At 34.5% G+C, this 19,862-nt stretch overlaps 1 protein-coding gene across 1 annotated transcript in view; it reads left to right on the top strand.

Annotated features, from left to right (window-relative positions):
- The window catches only part of LOC145672727 (uncharacterized), a 139,935-nt gene that overhangs the window by 85,789 nt on the left and 34,284 nt on the right, over positions 1-19,862 (top strand). The window contains exon 6 of the mRNA XM_081741903.1: positions 10,140-10,218. Within this exon, the coding sequence (XP_081598029.1) occupies positions 10,140-10,218 (79 nt within the window). The remainder of the gene's footprint in view (positions 1-10,139; positions 10,219-19,862) is intronic.

Genomic DNA, 19,862 nt, shown 5'->3' with positions numbered 1-19,862 from the left:
AAAAGGATGGATAATCGTTTGAAATCGTTCAAGTAGATGGACCTGTAGGTATGGCCAGTATGAAGAAAAACTTAAAGGTGGCAAATTCTTGGCATTTGCCAATGGTGGAAGAACCTTTACAGGAATTACAAAAAGGAAGATGAAGAATTAAGAAATAATCTGGAAAGAATAAAAAACTGAGACGCCTAAATTCAACAATTATTTGTAGTCGTTTGTTAGATGTTTTTATTAGGTTAGGATTTCCGGAATCCATGTCTAATGATAATGCATCAGTATTTGTTTCTACCAATTTTTGAGCATTTTTGTTCGGATTAGGTATAGAGCATATAACGATCAGTCCTTACCATTCCGAGTCAAACATTTCGGAGAAATTTACTAAAATTTTAAAATCTTCGTTAAGAGATTATTCTGCAGACAAGCAACATTTATGGTCGAACTTTGCGCCTGTTTTACAATATACCTTAAATATATGTGAGCGTTCTGGTCTTAAATCTATTCCTTTCGAATTGTATTTTGGACGTCCATTGAACACCCCGTTAGAGCTTCGATCGAAGATTTGTGATCAAGAACTATTTATTCAGAAAAATATTGATTTATGACGCAGTGCTTTATTAAATACGGAAAATAGTTGGTTAAAGAGGAAAACGCTATCGTTAAAAATTAGAGGTCCAGTAGTGGTTTCTGTGATTGATCAAATTCTAATAAAATCGCATAATAAGACTTCAATGGCAAAAAGTAGGAAATCACTAATTTTAAGTAGGACGGACCATTTGTTATAAGGAGATTGTTAACTCCCAATATTCTTTTGATCTCTGATATAGAAGGTATTCGGGACTCATATAGAACTCGGGACTCGGAAGAGTCCATGTGTATAATGTTAAGAAATGTTTCCGAGAGAAGATATTTAGACTTTTTGAGCCACAACGTCAGAAGATAAAGTGTATTCTTCGCTCATTGGATGATTGGTATGAGTTAAAATTAGAAGAATTATAATATAATATAAAGAATGAATTTGTAATTATTTTTTTAAAAATTGTTTGTTAAATGTTTAGTCTATCAATATTTTAATGTTTTGTTTGAAATAAAGCAAAATTTTAATATGTTGAAAATAATTTTAAATTGTATAGCAGATCATGACCTGAGAAAAAAGAATTGAAAATTATAAAAATTTAAAATGTTTTCAAATTTGCAATTTCTACTAAATTAATAAATGAATTAGACAAAAGAATTTAGATAAGAATTTTTTTTAAAAAAATATTTCTAGATTATGTAAGATAAATTCTAGTTAATTTGAAAATAATTAAAATGTTTGATAGCATAATTTATATTTTAAAATTGATTTTTTTATCGGTGAAAAATTGTAAAATATAAAGATTTGGTATTTGTTTGTGATCCTTTGTATTAACGTTCTTTTCTTTCTAACTATTTTTATGAGTTTTTCAGCTTCCTGAGGTTGCTATCTTTCTGATTTTTCTGAAGTTCTTCGGATTGGAACTTTTTTTTCTGAAGTCGGAGATATGTAGCGATCTGTAGAATGCTACGTTGAGTTTGGAGATGTGAAGTCTTCCATCCTGATTTTTGGATCACCCTATACGTGTTTGACTGAGAGAGATAGAATGAAAGATTATATTTTAAAAATGGACAAAAAAAGAACAATAATAATAAAAAAACTCATCTGTGTGAAAATCTCATCTTAAATGCCTTAAAAGTTTGGTTGTAATATTTTTCTTGATTTACTTCTTTAAAAAAGTTTAAGGTTAGTGTAATGGGACAAGTTTTGCGGATAGATGTCCCTACAGTCTTCCTATCTCTCCCATGTATGTTTTACCTTTCACGAAAATTTACAATTTCTTTTATAAATTTCAACCTAGAAACTTCAAATTTTTAGAGAAGGAATTCCATAACCTATTAAAAGGAATAATCCGTGACGATTTTTTATTTAGAATTTTCTTCATTGTTGAAACAGTTTCATTGTTAAAGATTTATATATCCATTTGAACAATCAAGCCATTTCAACAATGAGGAAAATTCTAAATAAAAAATCGGCACAGATTATTGCCCTCAATGGATTATGAAGTTCCTTTTCTAAAAATTTGAAATCTGTAAGTTGAAATTTGTAAGAAAAATCGTGAATTTTTGTGAAAGATAAAAAATACATGGGAGAGATACGAATACTGTAGTACCATCTATCGGCAAAACTTGTCCCCTTAAACCAACCTTAAAAAGAGGAGCACTTTGTTAATAGCAGTTTCAAGATTGTGACGCGTGACGTAATCGTGTTTTTAGTTTGCGCGTGATTGCTTAGCTTTCGTGGTTTCTTGCGTTAGGTACTCGGGCAGTTGCGGCGTCGAATTCCTTCTGGACACTTGGAATAGAAAGGAAAGTGGGATAGCTATGGTAGTAGTCTTACGATACGTCGAAAGTCTTATCTGTGAAAGCGAGTTTCGTTAGAAGAGTGACTAGGAACGTCTTTCTGAGTGTTCAATGTATTCTTTTCCTTCGCTGCATTTTGTTTGTATAAAGAAGTATTGGAGTTTTCCTTCCAATCGTTTTAGAATTAACCTACTATTTTGGGATTGAATTGTTAGTGTATTTGAGAGGATATTAAGGCAAAATCCAAGATCGAATGGTGACTGCATCTAATTGGTAAGTAGGGAAATAGTTGTAGTATTTAATAAAACCCGATTCCTGATTTTACCTCGTTTGATTAAAGCAAATAGTGGTCTTACCAATTAACAAAAGTAGTGAGAAAAAATAGATCTTGATACTAGTCATTTAATTTGTTTGGAAAGTAAACTGAATATTTTTTTTAAAAAAAGAAACGTGATTCCGATTTTGCGATTTGTTCAGATATAATCGAATATAGTATTAAACCTTGAAACTTAATGTTTAAGTTTTCGAGATTTTGCTATTTTCAATCAAGATTTTTCTTGCTTTCGCTATTCGCGTATTTCTTAATTCAGAAGTTAGCTTTACGGTACAAATCGAAACAAATTAAAGCCATAGTTTATATACTGTTGACTTTATTTGGATAATTATTACCTTCCTATTCCGATTTATATAGAACAACCATTGAAACTGTTAAAAATATTTGTCTTGAGGTTAATTAATGCTTGAAAAATTAGAAATTTCACTTGTTATACTCAGGAAAAATTTGCTGTCGAGTAAATTTGCTATATTATATATTTTTAAAATTTCTGATAATAATTAATATTGAATTAATCTTGCTGTTAAGAAAATATCAAAAGCTTGTTTGTTACATTATTCTCATTTTCGAAGTAATTTATTATTTTTTTTTGTAATAAAATAATCAACCGAAAATTCTGTGCATTTCAATTTGACTGAATATATATTTGCCCATTATATTTAGATATTGATTTACTTTGTGGAATAGTATTGGTAATTTGTGATTTAAATATGTTTTTTAGCATCAGATTTTTTAGATTTGAAGCCTTACTATTGCGGAAATAAAAACTTAATTATTCCAGAACTAGAATCAAGTCAAATGGTTAGATTGGCTGGTCTTGATATCTCTTTAACTTATTTGTTCTTAATCAAGAAGGATGTCAAACAATCAACGGTTCTAGATTCGTTACAACTGGCATTCGTTAAATTAATTTTGTGCTAAAAAGATTTGTTAGTTTAAACAAAGTATGAAAAGTTAATTCAATATAATTAACGTAAGAAAATGTGATACTATCGGTGAGTACTCAAAGCAGAAAAACTACTTTTGGATGGTACTTTACCGATTATCTCTTCATTTTTCACGTACATATAATTCATATTGATTATATTAATATTATTCAAATATCCCTCTTTTATATAACTCTCTATATTCTATTTAAAAAAGAATGACTTTTTCTATGTTGCGTTGAATTTAATTCTGTTAAAGAGTAATCGTCAGTAATACAGTTTACCTCCTTGGACGAAAGCTTGATTTGATTTTCAGTTGAGTTTCTTCGTGGCAAAGTGGTTAGCGTACGCGCCTTTGGCGCGGGAGAGCCAGATTCGATTTCCGGCGGCAGCTCGTGTGACTCGGATTTCACATTAATGAATAGGACCCGTCTCATATAGCCTCGCTGCGTGAAGGGACGCTAGACTCAAAATCAACTCAACTCAATTGATTTTCAATTTAGTTATTCTCTCATAAGCGATGCTTCAGGACTCATGAATCTACAGCTAAACACGGGATTCGAATCACATGATCTCCCACCAGGAAACAAACCAAGATCTCCCACACCAAAGATGAGAACCCTAAACTTTTTGCCACGAGAACCTCTTGGGAAAAAGGAAATGATATTCGATATTCAACACAAAAATTGAAGCTCAGCAAAACATAAAGGTTTATCGTATTATTTCATTGTGTGTGCTCAGTTTACTACAAATAAATACCAATACCGAATAAATACCAAAAACGATATCAACTTGCCGATAAATTACAAATAATCAAAACGTTTTTATTTTTCTAGTCAGAACAAGTGTAAATCTTTAAATTTTAGACTTGGCTGCGTTATTGCTCCATTAAATGAACAACTACTAAAGAAATAAGACCTTCGGAAGATTTGTGATTGCCTTCTACAATTTATATGTTCATGTTTTTTAAATTCAGAAATTAAGGATATGTTAGTATTATTAATTTGAGAAGAAATCGTATAGTTTCTTTTCTGTGGTAGTAATATTAGTTTATGTTTAATCCAATATTTTATTACATCACATTATACACACAAACAATTTGGAACAAAATAAATTTCTGCAGAGTGTTATATACCTTTTGCGGATGTGTAGCCTCGTAAATTTATATGCTTCAATCTAAGAGTTAAATAAACTATAATTGAGAGGATAGATCTTAACTAATCTGATGTTTGAAGACGTTACATTATGAAGTACCTCAAGATATTACTAATATTTCTAAGAATATAATAATTTGAAATGCGGAATTACAAGTAGGTAATGTCTTTTGAAGTGAAGCGGAAGCGTGTTAATTTACCAGGAAAATGAAATAAATTTCTTGTAAGATAATGCATTATTCCATACATGTTAATATGTGTAATATCATTACATTCATTTTGCCCCTCCCTACACTACTCTGCAACTGTCCAAAATTTCACACTTTCCACAATTCTGCTTAGATTAATGATCAGCTTATTCATATGTACACATTACAAAATATATAGTGTATATTGTTATTGAGGATGATCGATCTTCATATATTGGAATGAAACACCCGCTAATGCTGTAGAAATTTGACTATCACGTCTTCCTCCTACAAAGGAGTACAATTACTCTGAATAGTGACTCCAAAGTCAACCACCACATCTACACCTTCCTCTGACGCATAAATACGTAAAAATCATAAGATTCAACTTATACTTAACAACAAAAAAAAAAAAAAAAAAAAACACTCTTTAGAATTTGCTTGTTTTTCATCGGTAAAGCAGACAACCAAACTTTTATTTAAAAATCTAGTTCATGAAAGCGGCTTAACAATAAATCGTGATAAGAAAAACACCGTGAAAATAGTTGATCAGGCTTAAAAGTAACCTTAGTATCTTGTTCTTATCTCTTTGATAACATGGATTGGAAAATTAAATAGAACATATCTTGCCATTTTGACATTTCAACATCGAACTCCTCTGAAAAATATTCGTACAAGAATCCTACTCCATGAAGTCCACCTTAAACCTTTTAAGTGCAAATTGTCCATCTGCCCGCAAAGTAGTCATAAGTACTTCAACTGCAGAATAATCCATTTGGTTTTCCGATTCTTGAATATGACGTCCGACACATATTCCTCTTCCGTTAACTTGGAACCGTTACCGAGTTAACCTCTTGAATGAAAATAGAGATTTTACTTCCATGGCTAGCTAAAGCTTTGTCAACGCTTCTGAAGACAGGAACCTAAATATAATGAAGCAGTAAATAATGAAAGCAGAGATATGGGGAAAAAGAATTATAATATCATTGGGGAATATCTTATCTATAGGTGTACAATTAACAAATTATATTTTTACATGCAGCCTTAAAGAAATATATGAATGAATTATAACTATTTCTTTCATTCAAAATGTTATTTTCCTCAAATATTTAATTTAATGCAGCTTTTAATAAACTACAAAGTCAACACTTCCATAATAATATAGAGAAAGTTTTGTTAATTAACTGTTCATTCCTCTGGAAGGTTGAAAGTATTTATAGCCAATTTTCTAAGAAAACTGTTACGTGTTGTTTTGTTTCAGACCGTGTGAAACATTGATAATGAAATGCGAAATAAACCACAAACCAGTAGATTGCTGTTCTTATGTTGATATCCAAGAGAAAAAAGGTGATCCATGCTACATTTTCAATTCTCCTATGACCAGGTAAATGAAAATAACGAAACCTATTAAAAATTAGAATTATAATGTATCTTCATAGGCATTGTTTCTATCATTACTTGTATCAGGGCTACCTTACAATTTTAATTTTGTTGTGTTATCAAATATCGTATACAGGGCAATAGAGACCCGCACGGGCCGGGCCCGGCCCGAATAGTGAAGGGTAAATTCCTGGGAAGATATTTTTCGGGAATATTCCCTGGGAAGATTCCCGGGAAGATTCCCAAAATGGGAATTTATCCGGGAATTTATGTACAATCAGAAAGAAAATTGAATTCTATTACTATATTATGATTTCAAAGTTGAATTAATTTTTATATCACAGCATATTATTACTGTTGTCCACAGAGTATTCTTTAAAATCTATATATTCTGAACGGTACTATGTTACTTTATTAACACTTTATTATATTTAGAGAGTACGCATAAATGTATATTTGTTTATAATATGTTGTATCAATTAAATATGTGTGAAAAAATTATATAGTAACAGTTTAAATTTATATGTAAGTGGGTTTGCTCAACTTCACTCTATTACTGATATTATAAATACATTAAATTTATAAATGTCATAAACCAATTAGATTGGGTAAATGCTAGAACATACATGCATCACCAATTTATCAACATTTGCGCACACATATTTATGTTCACAAAATTTGCAAGATACTTATTTATATATTTTAGCACGTAACATTGCCATACACGACCTTTCATTCTACCTATTTCTCGAAATTCCATACATTAATTCACATGTAAAAGTAGTCCTAGTACCTCTTCAGGAATTCGAGTCAGAGAGAGTAGACAGACCGACGTCTATTACTAATGGTGGTTCAGGATTTATTAATAGCACTTCGTCTCTATTTCTACATAATTCTAAATTACTTTACAAAATTGTTCCTTTTCATCATTTGTAATTTAGTACTTTGCTAATTTTGGCTGTTCTTTAGTATTGGGGACCAGCTTTTGCACCTACTTTTTTATTTTATTTTATTTATTTTATTTTATTTTATTTTTTTTTTTTTTGCGATATTCTATTCCGATGCGGTTGTTTGATGGTTTCGTACGTTAAATTACGTTACCAACATTAAATTTAGACAGCATTGCAGAGCGAGCGTTAGCGAATAAAGGCGGGTTAGAGCCCCGCATGGCACGTTGTTTTTTATCTTCGTTATCAACAATTCACTTTCTTTTCTCACATAAATCACTTCCACTTACCTTTCCGTTTTGTATAAATCCCCTACTGCCTTAAAAATGTATGTTCGATACTTTCTGGACTACTTGAACATCACTATCAACTCATTTCTTCCGTAAATCATCTTACTTTTTGCTAGTTTTGGCCTCTAATACTAAACGATTACCCTACTTTTTAGTGCAAATGGAAATTGAACTTAAAAAATCATATTATTAGTTATATAAAGTACCGTCAAGCAATTTTAAATTTTTTAATCTCCAAATTCTTTAAAACCTAGAAGTAAATCATAATGTATTAAAATAAAGTAATTAGTCATATGGCTCTTATAATTTGGAAGATAAACTAAAGAAATGGAAATAAATTCCTTCCCGGGAATTTATAGGCCAGGGAAAATACCCGGGAATATTCCCACTTTTTAAATTCCTTCCCACTGGGAATATTCCCACTGCCCATCACTAGGCCCGAAGCCCGGCCCGGCCCGCGGGCCGACATTGATTTCTTGATTTCTCTTCAGGTCGGGCCGGGCTGGGGCCGATCAATTGCAATTCTATAATAATTATTGACTTTCGTTAAACGATAATTGGAATAAAGCCAAACGTTGAAGAAGTGTGTCCATGAGAAATGTTACAAAGAATGCAATAGCTATTTAGTTTGTGTTGCTTAGCGGCTCCACTTTATTATAGAGGATTGCAGGCATTATGCGGTAAATTGAGCTCTGACCTTGACCTTCACTGATCTCAAAATATAAAAAGAAGGGGTGGGAATGTTTTGCCTGTCGCTAAACAATATTGCCATCTTCACTTTACGCTAAAAATCAATTAAGTTAGATTTTTGTTACAGGGAATGGAGTTTTTGTTCTCTCGATGACAGGCAAAGTTCTAGGAGGCAATGGTACCATTCGGGAGGCAAGCGCCAGGTTTTGAACCAGACTTTAGAGAATGTTTCTTAGGGTTAGGTCAAATTTAGTACTAAATTTTAAAAAAGATTGGTGCTCGAGCTAATTTTGGAAAAATTTATCGGGCCGGGCTGGGCCAGGCCTAGCTACGTTCGGGCTGGATTGGACTCGGTCCAAAAAATTCGGCCCGTGCAGGTCTCTACAAGGCAATAATAAGTTGTATAATTACGTTCTACAAAGCATTACTTTCTCCTAAAATGGAACCCTTGTTCTCCTATCTCGTCAACTGCAGCTCCCACAAACCTATTCCGTCCAAACTCTGTTCAAAATTTTCTTCCTGGCTATGTTTAGAGTACCTCGCACACGTGTAATAACAAATTTTTACATCGTCAATAGTATAAACATAATTTATGCATTTTTCTAGTAAATGTAATTGCTTTACATTTAGTTATATTTAGACTAAATTTATTCACGTGACACCAGTGTTGTACATTTTCCAAGTCTTTTGAAGGTTTTTACAGTCTTCAAGTAATTTAATTTGAGCATATAATTTTAAGGCGTGTGCAAAGAGTAAAGTATGCGATTTCTTAACGTGCTTAGTTATGTCATTGATAGTGATGAGAAATAATAAATGTCCATGCTTTGATCCCTGCGGTACTCCCGATGTAGCATTAAAATTGTTGGAGATATGACCTTTACAAGCTACAGATTCTTTTCGATCACGTAAGTATGACGTGAAAAGTAGTAATGTTTGCTTAGAAAGATTCATTAGAGCTAGTTTTTCAAGTACGATGTCATCCTTAACTAAATCGAACGCCTTTTGAATGTATACATTACATCCACCTGCCCTCCTTTGTCTAGTTTTGAAGCTAGAAAGTAAGTTATAATCACCAAATTAGTTGAAGTGGATCTATTCTTGAGAAATCCGTATTGGTATAAAGAGATGCTGGATCTAACATGATTAAGTAAGCAATTGTGTATGATATATTCGTAATTTTTGCAAATGGAGATACAGGTGCAATTTGTGTAAAGCTTTATATATATTTTTAGTTTTGCCAGTTTTTGGAATAGATATATCCAACTTTCTTTCCATCGATATGGAAAAACATTATATTTTTCTGACATGTTTAAAAGAATAAGTATTGGATGTTTTATGATATCAATGGTTCCCTTTATTGTGTAGGGTGGAATACTACAGGGACCAGATGCTGTCCTGTCTTTGAAAAAGCATTTTCTATTTCAGGAATTGTTATTTCGGTGATTTGGAAAATATCGAGTGATATACTTCTAGGTCTAACCTTGATTGATCTAACCACACTAAGTTGTCACTTTTCGTGTCAATCAGGGTACATCACCTGGAGGTTGTGCCTTGTAGTCGTGAACAAATTTTTTAAAAAAATTATATTTTAAGGAATTATTTTTGCACTCGTTCTTTATTTAGCATAAGTGAATAATTTGTGTTCAATAAAAATATATAATTTTGTTCAATATACAATATATAGTTTGTAATCACGTTAAGAGAAAACATATCGTTAGCTAATTTTCCTACTCAGCGTTACCTTTGAAATAACTGTTTAATTTACTTCATGTTTGAAGCACATTAATATTAATAATAGGATATGATATTTACTGCTGTAATTAGCTAAGTAATGCTAACTGTTTATTTATATTGCAGCGCTGCAACATATCCTATAGAGTTTACAAGCGAAACTACGATCAATTTCGAATTTATTCTTAATAGTTTATATTATATGGTAAGTATTTTTAGGTTAATTGCATTTTCAAATTAAAGATGTTCAAACGATCTTTATTCTGTTGATAAACTGACAAATGCTAGTTCCCTTTTGAAAATTATTTCCTGAAATTATAAATTATTGTGGCTTTCAGATACAGAAATTACCATATTACTTGTAAGTTTCGCGACAACACTATACGACATGCATACTTGATACGCTGTAGTATCAATATATAAAATGATATACACAAATCAGTATTTATTTCATCACAGAAATATAACACTCTCTGTGAATATTCATTTATTCTATCATATTGATAAGATGCAAATGCTGATTTTAATATTACACCAATACATATTTCATGTCTAAATTTGAATTCTAGACATCCACAGAGCGTCTTAAGAGCATGTATGCTGAACGAGTTCAAATGGAGGTCAAACACCGCTGTAGCGGGACAGAAAATATGCCAGGCCTTTGTTGAGGGTGTCGTGACGACGCGGACAGTGCAGCGATGGTTTAACAAGTTTAAGGACGATGACCAAACACCCGAAAACATCACATGCCAGAAGACCAACACATGTACGTACAAAGAGGAACTGGGACTACAATTCAGTGTGTGGAGAAACCATTCGGCAACACATCCATCAAGTTGGGAAGCACTACAAGTTGGGTCTCACATGTTTTGACTCCGGGCCAGAAGGCAACGCGGCAGTTGCATGGGTTTGTTTACTGTTTCGGAGCCATTTCTGGACAGGGCGTTGACATGTGATAAAAAGTGGGTCCTATACGAAGCTCCACGGCGCCGTCATCATTGGTTAGCATCCCATGAACCGATTTCAAAACAGCCGAAACCAGCACTGTACCAGAAGAAGGTCCTTCTCTGTGTTTGGTGCATCGTGCATCGGAAACTGCTACCAGCTGGCCAGAGTATCAATGCAACTGTGTAGTGTCAGCAGTTGAGCTGTGCTCAACAAAAACTCAAAACTCTGGAGCCATCACTTCTGAATTGCAAATGGGTCCTCGTTTACGGGACAACGCTAAGTCCCACGTGGCTAGGGTGACTCAGGACACCATTCTCCGCCTTGGATGGGAAACAATATTGCAACCACTATATTCCCCGGGTATTGCACCGTCCGATTATTACCTGTTCCATTCTTTGGACAATCACCTTAGAGGCCGCCAATTCAAATCCCTAGTAAAAGTACAAAATGCACCTGATACCTTCTTCGTTTCACGGCCCACCAACTTCTACCGCGATGAATTCCATGTCCTTCAGGAACGTTTTCAGAAGGTCGTCGATGTTGATGGGGACTATTTTTGATCTTCCACGTTAGGTGACGTATCGATGTTCAAAGGTGGTGGGTAAAAAGCAACAAAACTTTTCTTGGTTACCTTTTTATTTAAATTTAAGACCTTGTATACAGAACCTATGTACACAAGATTGATTTTCTTTAAATTTCACTTAATTTCTTTATAGTCTCCTGACAAAAATATTTATTTATTATTCGTGACTAAAAAAAAAAAAAAACAATTATTTTATTACACTGAGTAGAAATAAAAGAGAGCGAATGAAATCCAAACTGAATAAAAACATTGTTTCTCACCAAATTTTCCATTCTCTGTCTTTTAAAATATAATATCCTTACAAATCAGTTTAGTACCTTCGTTTTATGGCTGTATTTATAGTATCTTGTTAAAATGTTTGTCTTTAAACTGTCAAATATAAATCGCAGTAAATTGTGTAGTCTGCTGTCACAAAAATGTATCCTATTTTTCGATCGGTATGGAAAAACAATATTTCTCCATACTATTTTACCGTATATTATTAATTGTCAATAACTTTGTTACTTTTAAATGAAGGAAGCGAGATAATTTTACTATGATGTTTTTAAAGCTGGTCATTTGGGGGGGCAGGAAACCATTTGGGGGGCCTGGACCCGATGGCCCCCCCTTAGCTACACCCCTGAGTTTAAGGTCCCTCGATTCTGCTTCGAGGCTAAGGGATATGGTGACCATGAGAAATGAATGAAATGGTGGAATGAAGAAAGTGGGAGGAAACAGGAGAACCCCGAGAAAACCCACTACACGGCGTTTCTCCACCACAAAGCCTACTTAACACAAGCTGGGATCGAACCATGGACACCATGCACCAGAGATGAATTCTCTACCACTGAGCTACCGCGGCCCTGCTTGGGCTTGGTCATCCATATCCAATCTTTCTTTTGGCCTTGCTTAAACAACTTCTAGTTTTGTTCTAAGTCCAGACTCCATATTGGCGTAGATATTAATATTACAGTCGATTGGTAAAATCAATCTTCCACATTTAAAAATTAAAGTACACACAAGTACAAAAATAAGCATTTACCATATAAACACTAGCTGCAAGTGTTCAAAATACATTTATGGCTTCTATAAAATCAATTGAAAATGCTATTTTTAATTACGCAGGTAGTGTAAAACAGCAGTTTTCGACTCCAGCCGAGTTTAAGCTCAACCTAAACTTAGTTGACCAAAGTGAACTGACCCGACCCAATAACCCGACCCGACTGACCCGACCCGATAACCCGACCCGAGTTGACCCGATTGACACGACCCGACAACCCGACCCGAATAACCCGACCCGACAACCCGACCCGACCTGACCCGATTGACCCGACCCGACAACCCGACCCGAATAACCCGACCCGACAACCCGACCCGAGCTGACACGACTGACCCGACCCGACAACCTGACCCGAGTGACCCGACCCGACAACCCGACCCGAGCTGACCCGACTGACCCGACCCGACAACCCGACCCGAGTGACCCCACCCGATAACCCGACCCGAGCTGACCCGACTGACCCGACCCGACAACCCGACCCGAGCTGACCTGACTCGACCCGACCCGTAACCCGACCCGTTTGAGAGCACTACTCACAATTATACTTACATAAGGACTTAACTCAAAGCTATCAACTGCTTTCAGTGAAGAGAATAGTTCTCAGAACCACAAATTACCTGGACCCGAAAGCACTTAGGGGGAAGATACTTTTGTGATTGGGTGTACATTATCAGCAGCCTACTAAAATTTGTAAGTTGATTGCTGGGAGTTTCAAATAAAATAAGTTGATTTTGATAATGGTTGTATCGATTGTTTATTATATAAAAGTTTTAGCCAAAATACAGAAACACCCAAAAATAACGGATGCAGTAGATCATTCCTAAATCATTAATCTTCAAACAAATGCTTCGTTCATTGGTTCATCTACTTATACGTGTTCGTTTTTCAACTCGACTCTTCAACGTAGCCTCGACAGAATGATGTTTAAAAATAAATAATTCAATGGACGAAATCGCAACCTAATGTCTGAATTTGGATCTACAGCAACTTATATCAACTTCAAATAACCTGTACAAATAAGTAAATCTTAAATCAATGAATTAACTGGACATCATTCTAGTAGCTGTAGTTATTTCCAACGAAGAAAAACTTCTACAATATAGTTTGAGAGCTAGCTCTCGATACGAAATCGGAGTCTTGCCCTGTTAATGGACTAAGAAAGAATTTCTTTTCTGGCAATCACAAAATAGTATCCCACCTGCCTAGTATGCTTTTCTACAAGTCCGTAGAAGCTCCTTCGAAAGTATTAGAAACACAACATAGACCAATAGTATATTTTCAACATAACCTAACCAAATTACAATCACACTATTACAGAAAAGTAGATTTCTTACTTCCGTGCTGTCGTTGAAACATGTAATCCTTTTTCTACATATAATGCCTTTTTTATGTTTAGCCTACTCCAAAATCAATTTGTCGTATCAGAATATGACGTATGCCAATTTAATATATTTCTTGTTCCGTTTACAGAAATTCCGTCGTCTCATTTATGAGCCTATAATTCAGTATGTCAAAAGTGAAATGAAATATTTTAGTCTCTAAAGAATCCTGGTATTGTAAAAAGTTGCAGTGAGAATGAGGAGTATGACAGACATCCGTATCCCTGTACAGTTAGAACTGTATCTGTGATTTTGTAATTTATAATCACATATGTTGAAAATTTTAACCTGAAAATTTTGTGATGTTTAACGTTGCTCAGTCATTGGCAAATTTAAGAACGTATTGATGTAATGTGTTATTGGCTTTATTCTATTTATTATTTTTGGGTCGAAATGTATCGACTTTAAATGGAAATTAGTTTTTGATGCGAATGATGCTGGGTTCGACTTCTGATCAAGACACTTCTTCGAAAGGATGTAATAGCTTTTTAAGATTAGCCTTCCGGAGTTAAAAAATAGATACAAATGTCACATCTTTTCGACCTGGACGTGCTTCTCAGGCAACCCCTTCGTGCCTTCCCTGGATAATGTCCTCCCCGAGATACATCACCAGTTATACGTAACGGAAGTAAAGTGGTTCCAATATCCACTCTTTTGTATTTCTTATGGGACTTAATACTATAAATGTTTGTTATCTCGTTTGTTGTAGGGTCACTCAAGGAAGCATATGAAGATCTGGTATTGTACAAAGCGATCACCATAACAAAAGATATCACAACCGTTTATTAGTTCGTTTGCATGTTGAATGGTTACATGAGAATGTTGTCATTTGGTGGTGGTAGAATGCATGTTTTCTATTGTAAAGGTTCCCCTGCCGTATAAAAATAATTGAAGTTCACGTGTATTTATGTTTGTTTATTTTTGTGTTTCATTTAAACTATGAAGAGAAATTATTCAGACGTTTCTGCACTGTAGAATGATAGCGATGTTCCTGTATTGTATTTCTTGGTACGTATGCAATTAAGAGTCGGCGGGACTCAAGTGACCTTGACAAATCGAAGATATCACCCTTCCACACTTTCTTTTTGCAGTACAAAGTATTTCCTTATTTTGGCAACAGATGGGGTTGTTGCTGAAATGCCGTCAAAGCAAATGGCACCCCTCCTTTTCATTCTTTTCCCCTGCATGTGGTCAAACTTGGGCAGCGCAGGAGGGGGGGTTACGGCTGCAAATGGGACAGAAGAGTGAAATTCCTTATTGTGGCAAAAGAGAAACAGAACTGAAGTAAAAATAAAGAGGGACCAATATGATATCAGCCCTCAGCCCCGTGTCTAGAGAGCCACTCAAATATCTACAACGATCACAAACATAATATAGAAAACTAAAGCACTTGTCGCCAGTCTCTTTCTCAAAGGATTCTACCTATGGTAAATTACAGAATAGTGCGGGAAGAGTCTGATATAAAATGAAAAACCATGCCAATACAAAAAAGAAAACCAGGAGAATCGATACTATAATTTATTTAGAGCCTTCATGGTTTAAAAAAAAACTTGGAATTGAAAGGCAGAAAACCCAGGCAAAGATCTGAAATGTATTGACAATGTGACTCTTTTTTTTAGTGGAAACCATTTCCTTATTTTCTTTTCAAAATATGACCACCAGATTTACCCTCTCACCTTCACATTCGAATGGTCCTGGATTCGATACCAGTGGCTGACAATCCTGAGTTTTTTCCTATTACAACAGGAAAGAGCCGCAATGTTACATTCAGCCTTGGGGACCGGCTTAGGACAGGAGGGAGCATATGCCCTGCTTGGTATTGGTTTTTATTTGGGGAAATAGACCACTTCATTGACAATAGAATTAAAAGATGTGCCACCTTCTTCAGGAAGGTACACTCATGTCCAAAATTATTGTTGCATGTCTATAAATATGTTGTTGTAGGAATATAATTTGATAACGAATTCATCCGGTATTTCTTATAATGTTAGTATGTGTACAATCGACAGAGACATGTATGTGGCAAATTTCATGTCAAAAGAGCAGTAAATAAGAACAATAAAACGAAAATAAAACTTTCGTGTCCATTTAGCAACATTTTGTTTTACTCATTCTAATTTTCGTATTTATAAATATTTTCCTATGAAATTTACCACACATACATTTCCCAATTGTATACATAGTATTAAAAGTACCCAGCAAAATCATTATTACATTATACTCTTACAAGAAGACAGTTATAGAAATGCGACAATCATTTTGGACATGAGTGTACAATGACGTAACAGGTGTTTGTTTCAAACATTGAATAAGTGTTCGTATAAATTGAACTTATTTCCTAACGTCATGGAACTAAGAACTGTTGCAGAGCGTCGTAAGTCCGGTGACAATACAACATTCCATTGTTACTTTCATACTTTGCAATATATATATTTATTTTAAAAGCAAATTTTAATATGTTTTTATTTTCAACTTCTTTATCCTAAAATAAATAATAGTCTTTAACCAGCCCTGGTTTCCCTGATTGCATATCACTTTAGGATTTAGAAAATGTGTCCAACGAATAAAAAAATGATAAAACACCTTTTAAAGACATTCTTTTATTAATCAATTCGCACTAAAAAGTTAAAAATAATTTTGTTTATGCAAGACTAAATAAAAAGAATGGGGCACATCATTTTAAGAATTTATAAAGTAACTTTTAAGCCTAAATTAGAGTGCACCTATTTTTTTTAAGTCATGCGTAAAGAAAATTGTTTATTACTTTTAAGTGCGACTTGATTAATGAAAGAATTTCTTTAAAATGTTTATTATTATCTTTTTTTATTATTGTTATTGTTTCCATCCTTGGCATAGGGTGTTTATTTTGGTAAGGTACCGTAAGATGCGTTTCTGTACTACTAGGGTATATTAAAATTTAGTTTCCTATGTGTTACTACATACATTAAACAGCACTTTTTTTTAAGAATTACTACCGAATATAGAGTGTTTCTCCGCTAATACGAGGGAGACAGATTGAGGGTACCAAACACCCCTACCGTTGATTGAGATATATTAGGTGTCGACACTGATGAGCAACATCTACATTTCAATTTGAATGTTTTATGGGCTTTAGAGAATTGATTCATACCGGGATCCATGGGGGACAGAATGTTGGAAGCAAGTAATTCAGTCCCTAGTTTGAATGCCTGGAATGAGTAAGGACTCTTCCCTCCTTGGTAAAACGTGCCAGAATTGGAAGCAATATCAAAGAAACGCTGCTTCGAAAAGAGAGGGAGCAAACATGCATAAATAGTTAGTCAGAGTCGGATTTAGGTTTAGTGGGGCCCCAAGCTGTTTAAGGTAATGGGGCCCTTTATATGTGCAGATGAACATAGACACCCTACATACAGAAATAATAATAAAAAAAACTAGAGATAATTTAGGAAGCAGACTAGCAGAAGGAGCCCCATTAATTACATGAATGTAGGCTACAGAGTAGGAAGCACTGTTGCTACGTATATTTAAATTTAATTTTATTTTTTTTTTAAATTTTCTTATATTGTAGAAATGTACCTCCAGTTTTTCTTTAAATTTTGGAGCCCCCAAGAGAGCGAGACCCTAAGCTATAGCTTGTTTATGTTATACGTAAATCCGGCACTATAAATAGTATCTTATACGTAAATCCAGCACTGTAAATAGTATCTTACACGTAAATCCGGCACTGTAAATAGTATCTTATACGTAAATCCGGCACTACAAATAGTATACATATACAGGCGCGGATGCAAGAGTGGCTATAGAGGCTATAGCCCCTCCCCCCTTGACGCTCAGGTCTTCAATTCTGGTTTCAATTTTGTTTACTCTGGATAAAGAGGCAAACTATAGTTTAGCTCCTCCCTTGATCATATCCTGGATCCGCCACTGTATAAAAGCAGGGAATTCGTGTTACTATTCGGTTCAAAATCTCTTGTCGTCGCGAATTCTGTCGAGGAATTTGAAGCTTAAAATATATAAAACGATAATCATGCCTGTTGTTCAGTATGGTTGCGAAACATGGTCGCTTACTCTGAGGGAAGAACACAGACTGAAAGTATTTGAGAACAGGATCCTGAGAAGAATATTTGGACCCAAGAGGAACTAGAATGGGGAATAGCGGAAGCTTCATAACGAGGAACTACATAGTTTATACGGTTTACCCAACATTGTTAGGGTCATCAAGTCTAGGAGGCTTAGGTGGGCAGGTCATGTAGCTAGAATGGAAGAACGTAGAAACGCTTTCAAAATCTTGACTGGTAGACCCATAGGAAAACGACCATTAGGAAGACCTAGGCGCAGATGGGAGGATAATATTAAGATGGATCTCGCAGAGATAGGAATACAAAGTAGAAACTGGATGCAATTAGCTAAGGATAGAAGTCAGTGGAGAGCTTTTGTGAACGCGGCACTGAACCTCCGGGTTCCATAGGCCATAGAGTTAGTTAGTTAGTTTTATATATATATATATATATATATCAAGGCCGGCCTTAAACTGATTGGACCAATTGCTCCCAATCGGGCCCCGCGCTAGAGTCGTCTACTCTACTGTCCAGTCTAATCTACTCTCCAGTACCGTTTTTTAACAGTATATTAGGCCCGAAGCAAACAAGTGTATTGTGGTCCCTATGACTAAATTTTGCTCCTAATACATGCCATTATGTTCGCGAGGCCCCCCAGTCAAGTTAATCTGTTCTGCTATTCTCGGTTATCGAGTACACACAACAGCATATTACAATACAGGTATATCCATGGACTGCACAAGGGAAGGTATTGCATCTCCCTAACAAGTAAATGAATAGTTTATATTAAGTTTCCGGGCATAAGCAAATATTTTCTGAATTTAATGCTGGAGTAGTTTCTTCAGTTTTTTGATGTTTATAACTTCTGTTGTAAAAATAGATATTATGTCTAGGGAGTATCTTGCACACCTTAACACCCCTAAATTTCCTTACACACATTCCTGGGCATAAAAATATTGTTTTCTTTGAGTTTGTGTAAAAATGTATATCACTATTCTGGGTGCACACCCTTTTTATTTTGAACACCCCACTAAGTAAAAGTTCCTGGCGTTTTTACTGATTACGTCATGTGATACTACCGAGATGATATCAAATAAATCAGCCTCAGTGCGAGCTCTTTGCATATCCTTTCTCTTATTATATTTATATTAAAAATCCAAAACCATAAGACAAACTTTGCCCTCTCCTGGAAAAATCCCGTGGATTTTTTTTTTCTTTTGAAAAATGAAGTCAAAAAAAGTGAATGTATACTAGTGCATACTGAATAGGTGGCTGCTTATGAAGGTTTGTGTTCTAACAAGAAGAATCCAATGGAAAATATGTGATTCATCTGCAATCAGTTCCTTGAAGTTTGTAATCCTCTCATCACCATTTCATTTTGTCTACAGTCGATGACGATTTCAAGCTGATTATGCCTTGCATAAGTAGTTACCTACGATGTTCTCACCAGCGTACATTAGGTTTCCCTGACTTCACTTGTTTTCAAAAAGATACAGCTATTAAGGAATCTTTGAACCAACTAATTTATATCAATGTGTATTTAAGTATGTCTTACAAATCAGTGGCGGCGATTGGATGTTAAAAGTGGGGGGGCAAGATATGATCTGAATATGTGTATATCAATGTTAGTGTTCCTGGTTGTTTCTAACACTGTTTGACGAAAGGTTGTATAAGTAATAGGATACTATCTTTTTCAGTGAAAATACTGTATATCGTGTTTCATATTTAATTAAGTAAATTGACAAGAGCAACACACATAGATATTAATCCTTGATTCCTTGCTCATGAACATCTTAAAATTGTTTGGAAAATTGTGTGATCAGATTATTTTATAACATAATTATAAAACAAATATTATTAATT

This window comes from Thermobia domestica, chromosome 16 (genome assembly GCF_964235325.1).
Source record: "Thermobia domestica chromosome 16, izTheDome1.hap1.1, whole genome shotgun sequence".
NCBI classification, from domain to species: domain Eukaryota; kingdom Metazoa; phylum Arthropoda; class Insecta; order Zygentoma; family Lepismatidae; genus Thermobia; species Thermobia domestica.
The sequence above is the reverse complement of the archived record's forward strand: the minus strand, read 5'-3'. Positions and strand labels throughout refer to the sequence as shown.